Source organism: Scyliorhinus canicula, chromosome 3, assembly GCF_902713615.1.
Source record: "Scyliorhinus canicula chromosome 3, sScyCan1.1, whole genome shotgun sequence".
NCBI classification, from domain to species: Eukaryota; Metazoa; Chordata; class Chondrichthyes; order Carcharhiniformes; family Scyliorhinidae; genus Scyliorhinus; species Scyliorhinus canicula.
Window position 1 is genome coordinate 7,950,846 of NC_052148.1, and position 19,828 is coordinate 7,970,673.

A 19,828-nucleotide genomic window follows, 5' to 3' on the forward strand; every position below is an offset into this window, starting at 1 on the left:
AACAGGCTCGAAGAGCTGAATGGCCTTCTCTTGCTTATGTTTCTATGCCTCTTAAAGTGGCCTCTAAAATGGCCGAGCAAGTAACTCAGTTCAAGGCCAATTACGGATGTGCATAGAGACACTGTCATCTGTAAAGTTCCTTCTGTGCTGACTTGGAAATATGTCGTTGTAACTTCCCAATGCTCAGTGAAATTCCTGGAATTCCCTCCGTGACAGAACTGTGGGTTTACGCACTGCAGTGGTTCAAGAAGAACTTAGATTTGAAAATCAAAGCCAACAGGAACGTTGACCACGTCCAAGTTCTCCTGCAAGTCACATACCAGCCCGCCTTGCAAATATATCACTGTTTCCTCATCATTTATAGGATATGATTTTCCTCCTTAAAGCGTTTGAGTTTTTCTGATGAATATGTTCTTGCAATGCTGCCAGAGAGCGAGTTCCAGGATCATGATCCAACAATTGGACCTTTGGATTTTTGTTTATTGTCACGTGTACTGAGGTTCAGTGAAAAGTATTTTTCTGCGAGCAGCTCAAACAGATCGTTAAGTGCATGGAAAGAAAATAAAATAAAAAGAAAATACATAATAGGGCAACACAAGGTATGCAATGTAACATAGACACTGGCATCGGATGAAGCATACAGGGTGTAGTGTCAATGAGGTCAGTCCATAAGAGGACCGTTTAGGAGTCTGGTAACAGCGGGGAAGAAGCTGTTTTTGAGTCTGTTCGTGCGTGTTCTCAGACTTTTCCATCGGGCAGGAGATATTCATCAGAAAAACTCAAAACGGTTTAAGGAGGAAACTCATATCCTATAAAAGAAAGAAAATGTAGTGATTGGATAAGGCTGAATAAGAAGAGATCTTCAGGGATCACTGGGTAAGGTTAGGAGTGGAGAGGGATCATTCAGGGATGCTGAATGGAAGCAGACCCCAGAGAAGGAGGGTATTCCGTCAATTGAGACTCTGCAATGTTTTGAAAGCTTAATCTCATAGCCCAGCATTTTATTCATAACCCGACAGGTTCCTCATTCTCAAGTAACCGTCCGATGAACGTTTACATTTAAAATTGGTTTCCATCGGTTTTTAGGAGGTGCGACCCTGATCCGGACAATGTTCTGACTGAACGATTTTCTTCACAACTCTCCTCTGGAAATCCTGCCGATGATTTTAAATCTCTGGAGAGGTATTCCCCGGCCTCCCAGCCGTATGTTCCTCGGTACCGGGAGGCGGAGCTTCATTCGCTGCCGGCGAGATTCTCTGCTCGCACCGCTGTCAGTGCCAATTCCCATTGAAGCCATCCCAAGCCAGCGGGAAATCTGCGGGCAGAGATCGCGGTGCCGGCTGGACTAGAGAATCTGGCCAGCGAACAGCCAGATAATTCCAGCCCTGATCTCTGCTATTGATCCACGCATCAGACAGAATTGTTTTCCTTTAGCTTCACCGTCAAACCTCCTCATCCGTAAAACCTCTATTCAGTCCGACAATTTCCAACGTCTTATCATGATACTAGTCCGTCCAGTAGACAAGGTTGCGAACCAGGAGCAGGAGTAGTTTACTTCAACGTTCTAGAACGTTCTCTGCCATTCAATAAGATCATGGCAGATTTGATTATATCATCCCATCGACCCGCGACAACCTTGGTCATCAAGTGTCTATCTTCCTCTGCCTTAAGTGCGTTGAAAGATTTTTTGAGGAAGATGTTAAAGACTCTGGACTCTCAGAGAAACGTCTTTCCTCATCTCTGTTCCAAATGAGCAACCCCTTATTTTTAACCAGTGACCCCTAGTTCTAGATTCTCCCACAAGAGGAAACACCCTCTCCACATCCACCCCGTCAATACCCATCAGGACCTTAAAATCAAGTCGCCTCTAAATCTCCCAAACTCTAGCAGATACAAGCGTAAACAGCCCAACGTTTCCCGAGTAAGCCAATCCACCCATTCCTGCTATTAGTCAAGTAAATATTCTCTCAACTGCTTCCAATGTATTTACATCCTTCCTTAAATAAGGAGAGCAGGTAAACTCCACCATAAGGTCCTTAAATCTTTTCTTTTTTTATAAATTTAGAGTACCCAATTATTTTTTCCAATTAAGGGGTAATTTAGTGTGGCCAATCCACCTACCCTGCACATCTTTGGGTTGTGGGGGTGAAACTCACGCAGACACGGAGAGAATGTGCAAACACCACACGGACAGTGACCCAGGGCCAGGATTCAAACCCAGTGTGGTGATGTGCATCACTGTAAATACACAAGGGGTTAATGTAAATACATGTAGACGAGCTAGACACTAGAGGGAGCACCAGAGACATCACACACACGCACACTCAACCAATAGATCAGTTAGATAGGACACGACCAACGGGCATTCACGATACACACAGAGATGACACGACCACAGGAGGGCATTGCACCAACTCATATATAAAGGACGTCACGCACATGATCTGCCTCTTTCCAGTGGAGACAGTCAGTGAGTACAGACACAGGGTTGATTTAATATCACTCCCACCAGGTGGATTGTAGCAGTCTGGTTAGTCAGTCTGCGTAGCTATAGTAGGATTAGCAGCAGTGTCGTACCCGAGTTATAGCAGTGTAAACAGTTTAATAAACTTGTTGAAGTTATCTCCACGTCTGATCCTTCCTTTGTCAAGAGCACCACAAGGAAGCCGCTTATGCTACACCTAGAGCATAACAAGACACCCGGGTCCTCAGCGCCATTGGCAGCAGTGCTAACTACTGCGTCGCCGTGCTGCCCGTAAATCTTTTCTGAATGTGGTACTTGGCGTTGTCCACAGTTCTAAACTGAGACCTACACCCAGATATTCATGAATCTCTAACATGATCTCTTTGCTTTTATATTCTGTCTCTCAATTTATCGAAGTCACGTGGGCCAAACAATCTGACCAATTTGTGAGATTAAAGATGAAAGAATTGTGTATTTTCAAAATCATACCTTCGACAGACACTGCCTTTCCATATGCCTCCCAAGAAAGGATGAGATTTTTTAAAGAGTTTAGTGGCATCAAGGGGAATGGGGAGAAAGCAGGAATATGGGGCCGGATTCTCCCTTCTGTCGGCAGAGTGCTGACGCTGTCGTAAAAACCGGAGGGTTTACCGACGCCCTCATTGTACCGCTGAGTGTAGCGATCCTCTGCCCTGCAGGAGGCCAGCACAGTATTGGAGGGACCCAAGTCGCTCCAGCTGCCGATACCGGCGTCAAACGGGTGCTGCAGGTCTGCACGTGCGCGTTGCGACCGGTGCACACTCGTGTATGCGCGGTAACTTCCTTCTCTGCGTCAGCCCTGATACAACATGGCGTAGGGTTACAGGGGCCTGCGCGGAGTAAAAGAGGCCCCACCAGGAGAGGCCGGCCCGCCGATCGGTAGGTCCCGGTAAGCCAGGCCACGGTGGAGGACCTCCCGGGGCTGAACCCTCCCCCCCCCCCCCCCCCCCCCCCCCCCCCCGCTGCCACCGACAGGATGGACGGCGAGGTCCCGCCATGTGAACGGCGCCGGCTGGACTCGGGCTTTCTTGGCAGTCACTTGGCCTATCCCAGGCGGAGAATCGGCGGGAATGCCGCGTAGAGTGGCCCCCTACCGGCGCCGCGCCAACCGTGCCGGCGCCAATGGCACCGATTCTCCGGTGACCGGAGAATTGGCGGACCAGCGTCGGGGCGGCATCGTGCGAATCGCTCCCGGCCCGGCGATTCTCCGAACCGGCACGGGCTGAGAGAATCTCGCCCATGGCATCAAGATCGAGGGTCAGCCATGATCATATAGAATGGTGGAGCAGGATTGAAGGGTCAAATGGCCTTCTCCTGCTTCGAGTTTCTATAGTAAATCATTTCCCACTTAGAACATAGAACATAGAACATAGAACAGTACAGCACAGAACAGGCCCTTCGGCCCTCAATGTTGTGCCGAGCATGATCACCCTACTCAAGCCCATGTATCCACCCTACACCCGCAACCCAACAACTCCCCACTTAACCTTACTTTTTTAGGACACTACGGGCAATTTAGTATGGCCAATCCACCTAACCCGCACATCTTTGGACTGTGGGAGGAAACCGGAGCACCCGGAGGAAACCCACGCACACACGGGGAGGACGTGCAGACTCCACACAGACAGTGACCCAGCCGGGAACCGAACCTGGGACCCTGGAGCTGTGAAGCATTTATGCTAACCACCATGCTACCGTGCAGCCCACATGCTACCGTGCTGCCCACAAGGCCCACAACCTTGCTTCTCTTCGTTAAACTCCATCTGCCATGATACGGCCTAATTCTCCATCCTGCACGTCATCCTAACGAGTATATCTATTCTCACCTTCATCCATGACTTTGCCAAGTTCTGTATCATCTGCAAAGTGTATGATGCTTCTCCCTCACCCAACTCTGGGTTGTCTAAAAGAACTGAGAACTGGCCGTTGAAGTACAGCCCTGAAAATTCCTTCATTGACTTAAAGATGACTAAATTTGAGATTTCTCGTGGGTGATTTCTGACCTGGAGTCTTTCCAGTGGTCGATGGAAGTTTGGTTCTGTTACCTGTGTCGGTCACTGAATCTGAAGAATAGAAACAAAACATACACAGTAATTGAAATATTCCACTCAGACTATGAGTTTGTGTGATCGTATCTGATCACCATGAGATCGGCATCCAAAGGGGAAAGGATGTGTTTAACTGGACATTGGACCATCTGAAGGACGGAGAGTGTTGGAGACGGCACATATAGAGACCGTAGGTTCAGACTCCACAGGCAGGAAGGGAATGGGTGACCACCAGGCAGAACAAGACAGCGATGCATGCAGAGCAGGAATCTCCTGTGGCCATTCCCTTGCAAAACAGATATCCCGCTTTGGATACTGTTGAGGGGAATGGCCTCTCAGGGGAAAACAGCAACAGCCAAATTCATTAGCACCCCGGTTGGTTCTGCTGCAGAGGCGAGGGGTAAAAACTGTGGGAAAGCAATAATCTTTATTATTGTCAAAAGTAGGCTACACAAGTAGGCTTCTTTGATCAATAAGGGGATCAGGGGTTACGGGGAGAAGGCAGGAGAATGGGGATGCAGAAAATATCAGCCATGATTGAATGGCGGAGCAGACTCGATGGGCCGAGTGGCCTAATTCTGCTCCTCTGTCTTATGGTCTGATTAACACTGCAATGACGTTACTGTGAAAATCCCCTAGTCGCCACATTCCGGCGCCTGTTCGGGTCACAGAGGGAGAATTCAGAATGTCCAATTCACCTAACAGCACGTCTTTCGGGACTTGTGGGAGGAAACCGGAGCGCCCGGAGGAAACCCACACGGGGAGAACGTGCAGACTCCGCACAGACAGTGACCCAATCCGGGAATCAAACCTGGGACCCTGGAGCTGTGAAGCAACAGTGCTAACCACCGAGCCACCATAGTTTTAGGATTCAATTGTAAGGAGAATGGACAGGTGTTTCTGTGGCCGCAAGCGAGACTCCAAGATGGTTACCTCCCTGGTGCTAGAGTCAAGGATGTCTCGAAGCGGGTACAGGAAATTCTGGAGGGGGAGGGTGAACAACAGTGGCCATGGTGCACATCGGTACCAACAACATAGGTAAAAAAATGGGATGAGGTCCTCAAAGCAGAATATAGGCAGTTAGGAAGAATGTCGAGAAGTTGGACCTCAAAAGGTAGAGATCTGAGGATTACAACCAGCGCCATGTGATAATCACTTATTGTCACAAGTAGGCTTCAATAAAGTTACTGTGAAAAGCCCCTAGTCGCCACATTCCGCGCCTGTTCAGGGAGGCAGGTACAGGAATTGAACCCGTGCTGTTGGCCTTGTTCTGCTTTATAAGCCAGCTGTTTAGCCCACTGTGCTAACCCAGCCCTTATACGCTAGCCAGAGTAGAACTAGCAGGGTATATCGCATAAATATGTGGTTGAAGAGATGGTGTGAGGGACGGGTTTCAGATTCCTGGGGTATTGGGACCAGTTCTGGGGGGTGGGGGGGTGACCAGTATAAAGTGGACGGGTTGCATCTGGGCAGGACCAGGGGTAATATCCTAGGGCAAGTATTTACAGGGGGATTCTCCATTCCCGCAGCCGGCCAATGGGGTGTCCCATTCTGGCCACCCTACGCAGTCGGGAAACTTGCGGGCGTGGGTGCGCTGCCGGCGGACCGAAGGATGCCGCTGATGGAGAGTTCCACTGGATGTGCCACGACTGACTCGTAAGAACAACCACTTGTTAGTGCATGTGAACAGTGGGTATAGAGTGAATCATTGGGTAACGCATAGTCACACAAGATGTTTCTGACGTTAGTTTATTATGAAGAGTGGGAACGTTGGGATTTAAAACTGCAATTTTACGAAGTGTACGACCTAGTGAATCTGCCATGAGGCTGCCACTGGAGGCTGCCATTGAGCCTAGGATTATATTCATTGGAGTTTAGAAGAGTGAGATCTCATAGAAACGTACCAAATTCGAACAGGATTAGACAGGGTAGATTCAGAAAGAATGTTCCCGATGGTGGGGGAGTCCAGAACTAGGGATCATAGTTTGGGGATAAGGGGTAAACCTTTTAGGATTGAGGTGAGGAGAAATTTCTTCACCCAGAGAGTGGGGAATCTGTGGAGTTCGCTACCACAGAAAGTAGTTGAGGCCAAAGAGTTGTGTAATTTGAAGAAGTAATTAGATATAGCTGTTGGGGCTAAAGGGATCAAGGGGTATGGGGAGAAAGGTGGATCAAGGTATTGAGATACTCCCCCCTTTGATGATCAGCCATGATCATAATGAATAGTGGAGCAGGCTCGAAGGGCCGAATGGTCTCCTTCTGCTTCTATTTTCTCTGTTTCTATGTAGTTCAATAAAGCCTCTCACTGATACACGTCACTGAGGACGGATGCTGTCTTCATATTTGAAATCCTGCCATTCTTCAGGAAGGCTACAACTATCCTCACCTTCATCAATTTCTTTGGCAAGTTTTGTATCATCTGCAAAGTTTATGAAGCCTCTGCCTCACCCAACACTGGGTTGTTTCAAAAAAATGAGCAGAGCAAAACTGACCATTGAAGCACCGCACTGATTATTTTCTAACTTATTTATTTATTGGGTGTTTCCATACCTGCAATCTCTCCGATAGTTGGTTGAAGTTTTGTTCCAATACCTGTGTCAGTAACTGAACCTGAAATAAAGAAACAGAATTTGCACATTTATCTCGGGATTCTGTTCCTATCGTCCACTCAGAGTTTGAGTTTTTATGATTGTTCCTCATCATCACGTGTGCTCCACCCAAAGGCAAAGGTTTGTGATTAACTGGACAATCATGAATAATGAAATTAAAGAACACATTGGCCAGTGAGGTGTGTACAATGAGCACCTTGTAGATGGTGGACAAACTTTGGGAAGTCAGGAGATGAGTTATGCACCACTGCTTTCCTAACTTTTGAGCGGCGCTGTTTATGGCTCAATTAGAAACTCAACTGGACCTGCAAATAAATATTGTGGCTGCAAGAGCAGCTCAAAATCAAGGAATCCCACAGTGAGAAACTCACCTCCTGACTCCCCAAAGCCTGTCCGCTACCTACAAGGTACAAGTTAGGAGTGTAATGGAATACTCTCCACTTGCCTGGACAAGTGCAGCTCCAACAACACTCAAGAATCTCAACACAGTCCAGGATAAATCAACCCACTTCCACCACCGACGCAGAGTGGCAGCCATGAGTACCAGCTACAAGATGCACTGCGGTATCTTACAATACCTCCACATCCAAGTTGGCACCAGAACGTGGTGACTCTCTGCAGGTTCTACACCACAGATCCTCTCCCTACATCTCATAGAACCATTCGATCGTATGTCGTACATTTATCAAAAATGGAGCGACCGGTCTGGATTTTCACTATACCTCAATACATTGACAATAAATCTAAATCTGAATCCCCTTTGACAGCATCTTCCAAAGCCATGACCACTGCCATTGAGGAGAAGACCAGCAGATGAATGGAAACACCAGGAAATTTCCCTCCAAGCCACTCACCATCCTCACTTAGAAACATCACACCATTCCTTCACTGCTGTTGGGTCACATTTCTGTAACTTCCTCCCTGGGTCCCGGCTGGGTCACTGTCTGTGAGGTGTCTGCATGTCCTCCCCGTGTGTGCGTGGGTTTCCTCCGGGTGCTCCGGTTTCCTCCCACAGTCCAAAGATGTGCGGGTTAGGTGGATTGGCCATGCTAAATTGCCCGTAGTGTCCTAAAATAAGGTTGGGGGGGGGGGGGGGGGGGGTTGTTGGGTTGCGGGTATAGGGTGGATACGTGGGTTTGAGTAGGGTGATCATTGCTCGGCACAACATCGAGGGCCGAAGGGCCTGTTCTGTGCTGTACTGTTCTATGTCTATGTCTATGTCTAACAGCATCATGGATTTACCTACATCACCTGGACTACAATAGTGAAGTAGGCAGCTCACCACCACTTTCCACGGGGCAATTAGGAATGGGCAATAAAGCTGGCCTAGCCAGCAACACCCATGTCCCAAGAATGAATAAAGGAAAAGAAATACCAAGCTAATAAACCTAGAAACCCATTGATGGCACATGACATCCCAGACATTCACTAGGAGATTCATTAGGTTAATCCCAGAGCTGAAGGGGTTGGATTACGAGGAGAGGTTGAGTAGACTGGGACTGTACTCGTTGGAATTTAGAAGGATGAGGGGGGATCTTATCGAAACGTACAAAATTATGAAGGGAATAGATGGGATAGATGCGGGCAGGTTGTTTCCACTGGCGGGTGAAAGCAGAACTAGGGGACATAGCCTCAAAATAAGGGGAAGTAGATTTAGGACTGAGTTTAGGAGGAACTTCTTCACCCAAAGGGTTGTGAATCTATGGAATTCCTTGCCCAGTGAAGCAGTTGAGGCTCCTTCATTAAATGTTTTTAAGGTAAAGATAGATAGTTTTTTGAAGAATAAAGGGATTAAGGGTTATGGTGTTCGGGCCGGAAAGTGGAGCTGAGTCCACAAAAGATCAGCCATGATCTCATTGAATGGCGGAGCAGGCTCGAGGGGCCAGATGGGCTACTCCTGCTCCTAGTTCTTATGTTCGTACCATTGCTGAAGTTGGAAGTAGACCTGCTCACTCAGCGAAGAATTGATTATCTTAGACTTTTCCCCAGGGTAGAGGGGTCAATTACTCGGGGCATAGGTTAAGGTGCGAGGGGCTAGGTTTAGAGCAGATGTACGAGGCAAGTTTTTTGCACAGAGGGTAGTGGGTGCCTGGGGAACTCGCTGCCGGAGGAGGTGGTGGAAGCAGGGACGATAGTGACGTTTAAGGGGCATCTTGACAATTACATGAATAGGATGGGAATAGAGGGATACGGACCCCGGACGTGTAGAAGATTTTAGTTTAGACGGGCAGCATGGTCGGCGCAGGTTTGGAGGGCCGAAGGGCCTGTTCCTGTGCTGTCCGTTTCTTTGTTCTTTGTCACTGTAGACTGCTAATCCTACTCTGGGAATTAACAGCTAACTGCAATGAAGACGAGAGGAAAAGTAGATTTCTTGAACGCCCACTCCAGTCAGTATGGGGAACGGAATATTGTGATGAGTGACAATGGCCCTCAGTTTACAAGTGAAAAATTCAGCTGATTCACGAATGATTGTGCAATTCATGACTACACATCATCTCTGCACTACCCCAGTCAAACATAATGAAATGAAAATCGCTTATTGTCACGAGTAGGCTTCAATGAAGTTACTGTGAAAAGCCCCTAGTCGCCACATTCCGGCGCCTGTCCGGGGAGGCTGGTACGGGAATCGAACCGTGCTGCTGGCCTGCTTGGTCTGCTTTAAAAGCCAGTGATTTAGCTGAGTGAGCTAAACACATAATTAAATTTGACATGTTTATTGCATGTTTCCATACCTGGAATGTCTCCGATAGTTGGTGGCAGCTTTGTTCCAATACCTGTGTCAGTAACTGAACCTGAAATAAAGAAACAGAATTTACACATTTATCTCGGGATTCTATTCCTATCGTCCATTCAGAGTTTGAGTTTTTATGATTGTACCTCATCATCACGTGTGCTCCACCCTATGGCAAAGGTTTGTGTTTAACTGGACAATCATGAGCAGCTCCAACAATATTCAAGAACCTCAACACTTCAGTCGGGAGAATGGAGAATCTGAGGTACACATGGGAAGGCAATGCCTGGAAAGGGTTAACCTGACAATCTCTAAAACCCAAAATGTGGACAAACACAAATTAGCATCGTACACGCAGGCATATCTCAGGTAGCGCATTTCATAGCTGACAAATCAAAACCGTTCAGCCTGGCTCCTGAATGTGTGGATGGGGCATTGTGCACCCACCCGTACAGGTATCAGGGAATTAGGACACTCACCACCTCATTACTGGCTGATTGCCTGAAGGACGTTCCTTTGTATTGCAAAGCAGATGGACAAGTTGTGTCCACAGAACGATAAGAAGAAGAGTATGTCAGACAATGTATCCAAATCATCTAATCAGGAGAGTGACTGGAACCTGATCAAACTGCCGGTATTGATAATCGGTTGTATTGTAGCACTTTAAATCACTTTGTATTCCTTCGAATTAGTCTGTACGATCCAAACAGTATAAGACGTGTAAAACGGCAGAGTAACTTGGACCAAGCTGGAGTTGGAGCAGTGGGTTATTACTCTCCCGCATGCATGTGGCATTAAAAGACGTTTTGCTGAAGTTCCGGAAGAACTCGACTCATTTAACTCTGCTAACAATGCCAACCAGGATAAATAAGCCCACTTTATTTGTACCCACTTCACAAACATTCAGTCCCTCCATCAGCGACACAGAGTGCCAGCTGGGGGTGCCATCTGCAAGATGCACTGCAGCATCTTACAATACCTTCACATTTAAGTTGGCACTGGGGGGCGGTGACCCTCTCCGGGTTCTACACCACACATCCTCTCCCTACATCATATATGACCATTCTATCATATGTCCTGGGGCAGCACGGTAGAAGAATGGCTAGCACTGTGGCTTTTACAGCGACAGGGTCCCAAGTTTGATTCCCGGCTTGGATCACTGTCTGTGCGGAGTCTGCACGTTCTCCCCGTGTCTGCGTGGGTTTCCTCCGGGTGCTCCGGTTTCCTCCCACAGTCCAAAGAAGTGCAGGTTAGGTGAATTGGCCATGATAAATTGCCCTTAGTGCCCAAAAGGTTAGATGGGGTTAAATCTCCTTTGACAGCATCTTCCAAAGCCAGGACCACTGCCATTGAGAAGGAGAAGGCCAGGAGATAAACGGGAACACCAGGAAATTTCCCTCCAGCCATTCACCACCTCACTTAGAAATATCGCACCATTCTTTCACCGTTATTGGGTCACATTTCTGGAACTCCCTCCCTAACAGCATTATGGATTTACCTACATCACCTGGACTGCAGCGGTGAAGATGGGAGCTCACCACCACCATCTCGGGGGTAATTAGGGATGGAAATAAACTGGTCAAGCCAGAATGAACAAAGGAATAGAAAAACCAAGCTAATAAAGCTAGAGAACCATTGATGACACATGACATCCCAGACAGACCATTGTTAGAAGTTAGAAGTAGACCTTTTCCCTTTGAGAGGAATTGATTATCTCATCACTGTAGACCGCTATTCTTACTCTGGGAATTACCAGCTGAATCCAATGAAGATGCTGCCTCAGGAAGGCAGACAGCATTATCAGGGACCCCTCCCATCCAGGCTTTGCCCTCTTCCAGACCCTTCCATCAGGCAGAAGGTACGGAAGTCTAAACACCCGCACATCCAGACATAGGAACAGCTACAAGACTCCTCAACGACTCCCCCTCGGACTGATCTGTTCCCTGTAAGAACACTATTCACAACGCCCTATGCTGCTCTTGCTCATGTATTTGCTTTGTTTGGCCCCTTGTTCCGCACTGTAACCAATCATTGTTGATGTGCCATTTATCAATGCACTCTGTTGATTATTCTTTTTATCTACTATGTACGCACTGTGCATGTATATGAAAATGAAATGAAATGAAAATCGCTTATTGTCACGAGTAGGCTTCAATGAAGTTACTGTGAAAAGCCCCTAGTCGCCACATTCCAGCGCCTGTCCGGGGAGGCTGGTACGGGAATCGAACCGTGCTGCTGGCCTGCTTGGTCTGCTTTAAAAACCAGCGATTTAGCCCAGTGAGCTAAACCAGCCCCTCGGCCACAGAAAAATACTTTTCACTGTACTTCGGTACATGTGACAATAAATCAAACCAAATCAAATCAAAGTAGTAGAATTTCCAAAAGCTCATATCAGTCAGTACAGCGGAACGGAATATTGTGGAGAGTGACAATGGCCCTCAGTTCACAAGTGAAGAATTCAGTTGATTCACAAACGATTGGGCAATTATACATTGGATTATACATCACCTCTTCACTATACTAAGTCAAACTGAAGGGTGAGGCAGTATGGAAAATCACCAAAGGACCCACCAAGAAATAGAGCAATCAAGCAGATGAATACAAGTCAATTTTTGAGTGGAAAAATACACTGACTGAAGGCATGGGAAGTAATCCTGCTTACAGATTGAAGTCATGCCACATGCAAACTACTCTTTCAATAGCCAACAACCCACAATGCATGAGAATTGGATAAATTGAGTAATTCACAGTCACACAGGATTAATCATGCAAATGTATTTTGGTTTGTTCGGAAAGCGGGATAGTTTTATCTTCAGTCCAATGTGAAAAGTGGGATATTTGGGTTTTGATAATGCAATTTACTCATTGTACTACCTAACTAGCCATAATCATGTGAATCTGACATGAGGCGATCCCTGGAGGCAGCCATTTCAGGCCAGTTCAGTAAAGCCTCTCACTGAGACAAGTCACTGAGGAAGGATGCTGTCTTCATACATGAAATGCTGTCAGTCATCCAGAAGCTTATAAATCATTGGAAAAGTTGGTAAGTTTTGTATTATCTGCAATGTTTATAATGCTTCTCCCCCCGACCCCCCCCCCCCCCCCAAACTCTAAACTCCTTCATTTACTGAAAGGTTATTAAATTTGACATGTTTATTGGGTGTTTCCATACCTGCAATCTCTCCGATAGTTGGTGGCAGCTTTGTTCCAATACCTGTGTCAGTAACTGAACCTGAAATAAAGAAACAGAATTTGCACATTTATCTCAGGATTCTGCTCCTATCGTCCACTCAGAGTTTGTGTTTTAGGGTGGCACGGTAGCACAGTGGTTAGCACAGTTGCTTCACAGCTTCATGGCCCTAGGTTCAATTGCTGGCTTGGGTCACTGCCTGTGTGGAGTCTGCACATCCTCCCCGTGTGTGCGTGGGTTTCCTCCGGGTGCTCCGGTTTCTTCCCACAGTCCAAAGACGTGCAGGTTAGGTGGATTGGCCATGATAAATTGCCCTTACTATCCAAAAGAGTTAGGTAGGGTCACTGGGATGGGGTGGAGGCATGGGCTTAAGTGGGGTGCTCTTTCCAAGAGCTGGTGCAGACTCGTTGGGCGAATGGCCTCCTTCTGCACTGTAAATTCTATGATTCTGTGATTCTATGATCACGTGTGCTCCACCCAAAGGCAAAGCCGTGATATCTGTATGATTCGGCGAGACACTGAACTGGACGAGCCAAAAAAATACTGTGGCTACAAGAGTAGGTTTTTAAAAATTAATTTATGGGATATGGGTATCGCTAGTTAGGCCAGCATTTATTGCCAATCCCCAGTTGCCCTTCAGAAGGTGGTGGTGAGCTCTCTTCGTGATCCGGTGCACTCCTTGAGGTGTAGGTATACCCACTGCGCTGTTAGGGAGGGAGTTCCAGGATGTTGCCCCAGTGACAGTGAAGGAACGGCGATATATTTCCAAGTCAGGGTGGTGAGATTTGCATACGTGCAGTGCGGTCAGCGTAAGTTGAAGGTGCACCTGCATCAGTGACCCGAGGAGTTCGACGGAAGTCAAGCATCCAGCAGAAGGCAGCAGAGCAGAGCTTCTGATTGGCTGTTCCGGGGACATTTGCATACGTGCAGTGCGGTCAGCGTAAGTTGAAGGTGCACCTGCATCAGTGACCCGAGGAGTTCGACGGAAGTCAAGCATCCAGCAGAGGGCAGCAGAGCAGAGCTTCTGATTGGCTGTTCCGGGGACATTTGCATACGTGCAGTGCGGTCAGCGTAAGTTGAAGATGCACCTGCATCAGTGACCCGAGGAGTTCGACGGAAGTCAAGCATCCAGCAGAGCAGAGCTTCTGATTGGCTGTTCCGGGGACATTTGCATACGTGCAGTGCGGTCAGCGTAAGTTGAAGGTGGTTTGTGAAGGGGCTGTTCTCGAGTGACAGCTTTACCCGAAACACGACTTACGTAGTGTCTCCCACCCATCCTCCTCCTCTAACCAAAAAAAAAGTTCTGTCCGTTGGCCTAGTTTCAGCCGTTCAGAGGAGGAGGAGCAGTCTCTGGGTGAGTATAAAAACTCACTTTAACCCGGGGATCGAGGCCTAGTTTCGGGAGCCGTTCAGAGGAGGAGGAGCAGTCTCTGAGTGAGTATAAAAACTCACTTTAACCCGGGGATCGAGGCCTAGTTTCGGGAGCCGTTCAGAGGAGGAGGAGCAGTCTCTGGGTGAGTATAAAAACTCACTTTAACCCGGGGATCGAGGCCTAGTTTCGGGAGCCGTTGAGAGGAGGAGGAGCAGTCTCTGGGTGAGTATAAAAACTCACTTTAACCCGGGGATCGAGGCCTAGTTTGGGAGCCGTTCAGAGGAGGAGGAGCAGTCACTGGGTGAGTATAAAAACTCACTTTAACCCGAGGATCGAGGCCTAGTTTCGGGAGCCGTTCAGAGGAGGAGGAGCAGTCTCTGGGTGAGTATAAAAACTCACTTAAACCCGGGGATCGAGGCCTAGTTTCGGGAGCCGTTCAGAGGAGGAGGAGCAGTCTCTGGGTGAGTATAAAAACTCACTTTAACCCAGGGATCGAGGCCTAGTTTCGGGAGCCGTTCAGAGGAGGAGGAGCAGTCACTGGGTGAGTATAAAAACTCACTTTAACCCAGGGATCGAGGCCTAGTTTCGGGAGCCGTTCAGAGGAGGAGGAGCAGTCTCTGGGTGAGTACACAGACCTACCGGTAACTTCCTGTTTTCCACTTTTTTTTCAAAAGTGACATCCGAGGGAAGCTGTGATCTGATTGGTTGATAACCAATCTGCCCCAAATTTAAAACTCGTAAACTTAAATTAAACAAATTAATTAATTAGAGATGGCTGGTCAGGTGACGTGCTTAAGCTGCTTGATGTGGGAGCTGGCAGATCCCATTGCGAGCTGCAGCGACCACATCTGCAGTAAGTGTTGGCTGCTCGAAGAACTCCGGCTCAGAGTTGATGAGCTGGAGTCTGAGCTTCACACACTGAGGCACATCCGGGAGGGGGAGGCTTACCTGGACACTTTGTTTCAGGAGGCAGTCACACCTGTCAGAGTAAATAGTTTAAATCCTGCCAGTGGCCAGGGACAGCAGGGTGTGACTGCAAGTCAGGCAGGTAAAGGGAACCAGCAGTCAGGAACTCAGGAGCCTCAGCCCTTGACCCTGTCCAACAGGTACGAGGCACTTGCTCCCTGTGTGGATGGCGAACAGGGCTGCAGGAAGGATGAGTCAGCTGACCAAGGCACCATGGTTCAGCAGGCCATTCAAGGGGAGGAAGTAAATAGGCAAGTTGTAGTTGTAGGGGATTCTATTATCAGAGGGATAGATAGTATCCTTTGTGAGCAGGATAGAGGGTCCCGCATGGTATGTTGCCTGCCCGGTGCTAGGGTGCGGGACATCTCTGACCGGCTTGAAAGGATATTGGAGAGGGAGGGGGAGGATCCAGTTGTTGTGGTCCATGTCGGTACCAACAACTTAGGCAAGTCTAGGAAAGAGGACCTGTTTAGAGATTATAAAGAGTTAGGATTCAAATTAAAAAACAGGTCCTCAAGGGTCATAATCTCCGGATTACTGCCCGAGCCACGTGCAAATTGGCATAGGGAGGCAAGAATAAGGGAAGTTAACACGTGGCTGAAAGAGTGGTGTGGGAAAGAGGGGTTCCTTTTCATGGGACACTGGCATCTGTTTTGGGACAGGGGGGACCTATACCGTTGGGATGGTCTCCACCTGAACCGAGCTGGGACCAGTGTTCTGGCGAAAAGAGTAAATAGGGTGGTCAATAGGACTTTAAACTAGAGATTGGGGGGGAAGGGAAAGTCAGGGAACCAAGAGGTGAAGGAATCAGTGGGAAGCGTAGCTGCTTAGGATTACAAAAAATCACGAAAAGACAGAGCTCAGGAGAGGTTACGATAGTCCCCATCTCACAAACTATGACACAGTGTATGGAAAGGCTCAGTAAACCAAGGTCCACCACACTAAGAAAACAAAAAGGGACAGTCAATAGGGAATTAAAGGTGCTATATTTAAATGCCCGCAGTGTACGGAACAAGGTAGATGAGCTTGTGGCCCAGATTGTGACTGGCAGGTATGATGTGGTAGGCATCACAGAGACATGGTTGCAGGGGGTTCAGGACTGGCAGTTAAACATCCAGGGATTTACAACCTATCGAAAAGACAGAGAGGTGGGTAGAGGGGGCGGGGTTGCCTTGTTAATTAGAAATGAAATTAAATCAATAGCACTAAACGACATAGGGTCAGACGATGTGGAGTCTGTGTGGGTAGAGTTGAGGAACCACAAAGGCAAAAAAACCATAATGGGAGTTATGTACAGGCCTCCTGACAGTGGTCAGGACCAGGGGCACAAAATGCACCACGAAATAGAAAGGGCATGTCAGAAAGGCAAGGTCACAGTGATCATGGGGGACTTCAATATGCAGGTGGACTGGGTAAATAATGTTGCCAGTGGACCCAAAGAAAGGGAATTAATTGAATGTTTACAGGATGGCTTTTTGGAACAGCTTGTGATGGAGCCCACGAGGGAACAGGCTATTCTGGACTTAGTGTTATGTAATGAGCCAGAATTGATAAAAGATCTTAAAGTAAGGGAACACTTAGGAAGCAGTGATCATAATATGGTAGAATTCAGTCTGCAATTTGAAAGAAGGAAGGTAGAATCAGATGTAAAGGTTTTACAGTTAAATAAAGGTAATTACAGGCGCATGAGGGAGGAACTGACGGAAATCGACTGGAAGCAGAGCCTAGTGGGAAAGACAGTAGAACAGCAATGGCAGGAGTTTCTGGGAGTAATTGAGGACACAGTGCAGTGGTTCATCCCAAAGAAAAGAAAGGTTATCAGAGGGAGGATTAGGCAGCCATGGCTAACAAAGGAAGTCAGGGAATGCATCAAGGCAAAAGAGAGAGCCTATAATGTGGCAAAGAGTAGTGGGAAGTCAGAAGATTGGGAAGGCTACAAAAACAAACAGAGGATAACAAAGAGAGAAATAAGGAAGGAGAGGATCAAATATGAAGGTAGGCTAGCCAGTAACATTAGGAATGATAGTAAAAGTTTCTTTAAATACATTAAAAACAAACGGGAGGCAAAAATAGACATTGGGCCGCTCCAAAATGACGCTGGTAATCTAGTGATGGGAGACAAGGAAATAGCTGAAAAAGATAAGTACTTTGCGTCCGTCTTCACAGTAGAAGACATGAGTAATATCCCAACAATTCAGGAAAGTCAGGGGGCAGAGTTGAATATGGTTGCCATCACAAAGGAGAAGGTGCTAGAGAAACTAAAAGGTCTGAAAATTGATAAATCTCCGGGCCCAGATGGGCTACATCCTAGAGTTCTAAAGGAGATAGCTGAAGAAATAGTGGAGGCGTTAGTTATGATCTTTCAAAAGTCACTGGAATCAGGGAAAGTCCCAGAGGATTGGAAAATCGCTGTTGTAACCCCCCTGTTCAAGAAGGGAACAAGAAAAAAGATGGAAAATTATAGGCCAATTAGCCTAACCTCGGTTGTTGGCAAAATTCTAGAATCCATCGTTAAGGATGAGATTTCTAAATTCTTGGAAGTGCAGGGTCGGATTAGGACAAGTCAGCATGGATTTAGTAAGGGGAGGTCGTGCCTGACAAACCTGTTAGAGTTCTTTGAAGAGATAACAAATAGGTTAGACCAAGGAGAGCCAATGGATGTTATCTATCTTGACTTCCAAAAGGCCTTTGACAAGGTGCCTCACGGGAGACTGCTGAGTAAAATAAGGGCCCATGGTATTCGAGGCAAGGTACTAACATGGATTGACGATTGGCTGTCAGACAGAAGGCAGAGAGTTGGGATAAAAGGTTCTTTTTCGGAATGGCAACCGGTGACAAGTGGTGTCCCGCAGGGTTCAGTGTTGGGGCCACAGCTGTTCTCTTTATATATTAACGATCTAGATGACGGGACTGGGGGCGTTCTGGCCAAGTTTGCCGATGATACAAAGATAGGTGGAGGGGCAGGTAGTATTGAGGAGGTGGGGAGGCTGCAGAAAGATATAGACAGTTTAGGAGAATGGTCCAAGAAGTGGCTGATGAAATTCAACGTGGGCAAGTGCGAGGTCTTGCACTTTGGAAAAAAGAATAGAGGCATGGACTATTTTCTAAACGGTGACAAAATTCATAATGCTAAAGTGCAAAGGGACTTGGGAGTCCTAGTCCAGGATTCTCTAAAGGTAAACTTGCAGGTTGAGTCCGTAATTAAGAAAGCAAATGTAATGTTGTCATTTATCTCAAGAGGCTTGGAATATAAAAGCAGGGATGTACTTCTGAGGCTTTATAAAGCACTAGTTAGGCCCCATTTAGAATACTGTGAGCAATTTTGGGCCCCACACCTCAGGAAGGACATACTGGCACTGGAGCGGGTCCAGCGGAGATTCACACGGATGATCCCAGGAATGGTAGGCCTAACATACGATGAACGTCTGAGGATCGTGGGATTATATTCATTGGAGTGTAGGAGGTTGAGGGGAGATCTAATAGAAACTTACAAGATAATGAATGGCTTGGATAGGATGGACGTAGGGAAGTTGTTTCCATTAGCAGGGGAGACTAGGATGCGGGGGCACAGCCTTAGAATAAAAGGGAGTCACTTTAGAACAGAGATGAGGAGAAATTTCTTCAGCCAGAGAGTGGTAGGTCTGTGGAATTCATTGCCACAGAGGGCGGTGGAGGCCAGGACATTGAGTGTCTTTAAGACAGAAATTGATAAATTCTTGATTTCTCGAGGAATTAAGGGTTATGGGGAGAGAGCGGGTAAATGGAGTTGAAATCAACCATGATTGAATGGTGGAGTGGACTCGATGGGCCGAATGGCCTTACTTCCGCTCCTATGTCTTATGGTCTTATGGTCTTATGGTGAGTGACTTGGAGGGGAACCTCCAGGTGGTGGGGTTCCCAGGTATCTGCTGCTCTTGTCCTAGACAATAGTGATCGTGGGTTTGGAAGGTGCTGCCTAAGGAACCTTGGTGAGTTACTGCAGTGCATCTTGTGAATGGTACACACGGCTGCCACTGCGCGTCGGTGGTGGAGGCTTTGAATGTTTGTGGAAGGGGAGCAATCAAGCGGGGCTGCTTTCTCCTGGATGGTGTTGAGCTGCTTGAGTGTTGTTGGAGCTGCACTCATCCAGGCAAGTGGAGAGTATTCCAGCACACTCCTGACTTGTGCCTTGTAGATGGTGGACAGGCTTTTGGGGGGGTGGGGGGGGGGGTCAGGATATGAGTTACTCACAGTGGGATTCCTAGTCTTTGACCTGCCCTGGTAACCACAGTATTAATGTGGCGAGTCCAGTTCAGGTTCTGATCAATGGTAGATGGTAGATGGTTAGATCCTCTCCTGTAGGAGATGGTCATTGCCTGGCACTTGTGTAACGTGAATGTAACCTGCCCCTTGTCAGCCTGAGCCTGGAT

At 47.5% G+C, this 19,828-nt stretch overlaps 1 protein-coding gene across 1 annotated transcript in view; it reads right to left on the reverse strand.

Annotated features, from left to right (window-relative positions):
- The window catches only part of LOC119963795 (mucin-1-like), a 211,790-nt gene that overhangs the window by 96,182 nt on the left and 95,780 nt on the right, over positions 1–19,828 (reverse strand). The window contains exons 15-18 of the mRNA XM_038793082.1: positions 13,064–13,123; positions 9,893–9,952; positions 7,102–7,161; positions 4,507–4,566 (exon numbers count right to left, since the gene is read on the reverse strand). Of these exons, the coding sequence (XP_038649010.1) occupies positions 4,507–4,566; positions 7,102–7,161; positions 9,893–9,952; positions 13,064–13,123 (240 nt within the window). The remainder of the gene's footprint in view (positions 1–4,506; positions 4,567–7,101; positions 7,162–9,892; positions 9,953–13,063; positions 13,124–19,828) is intronic.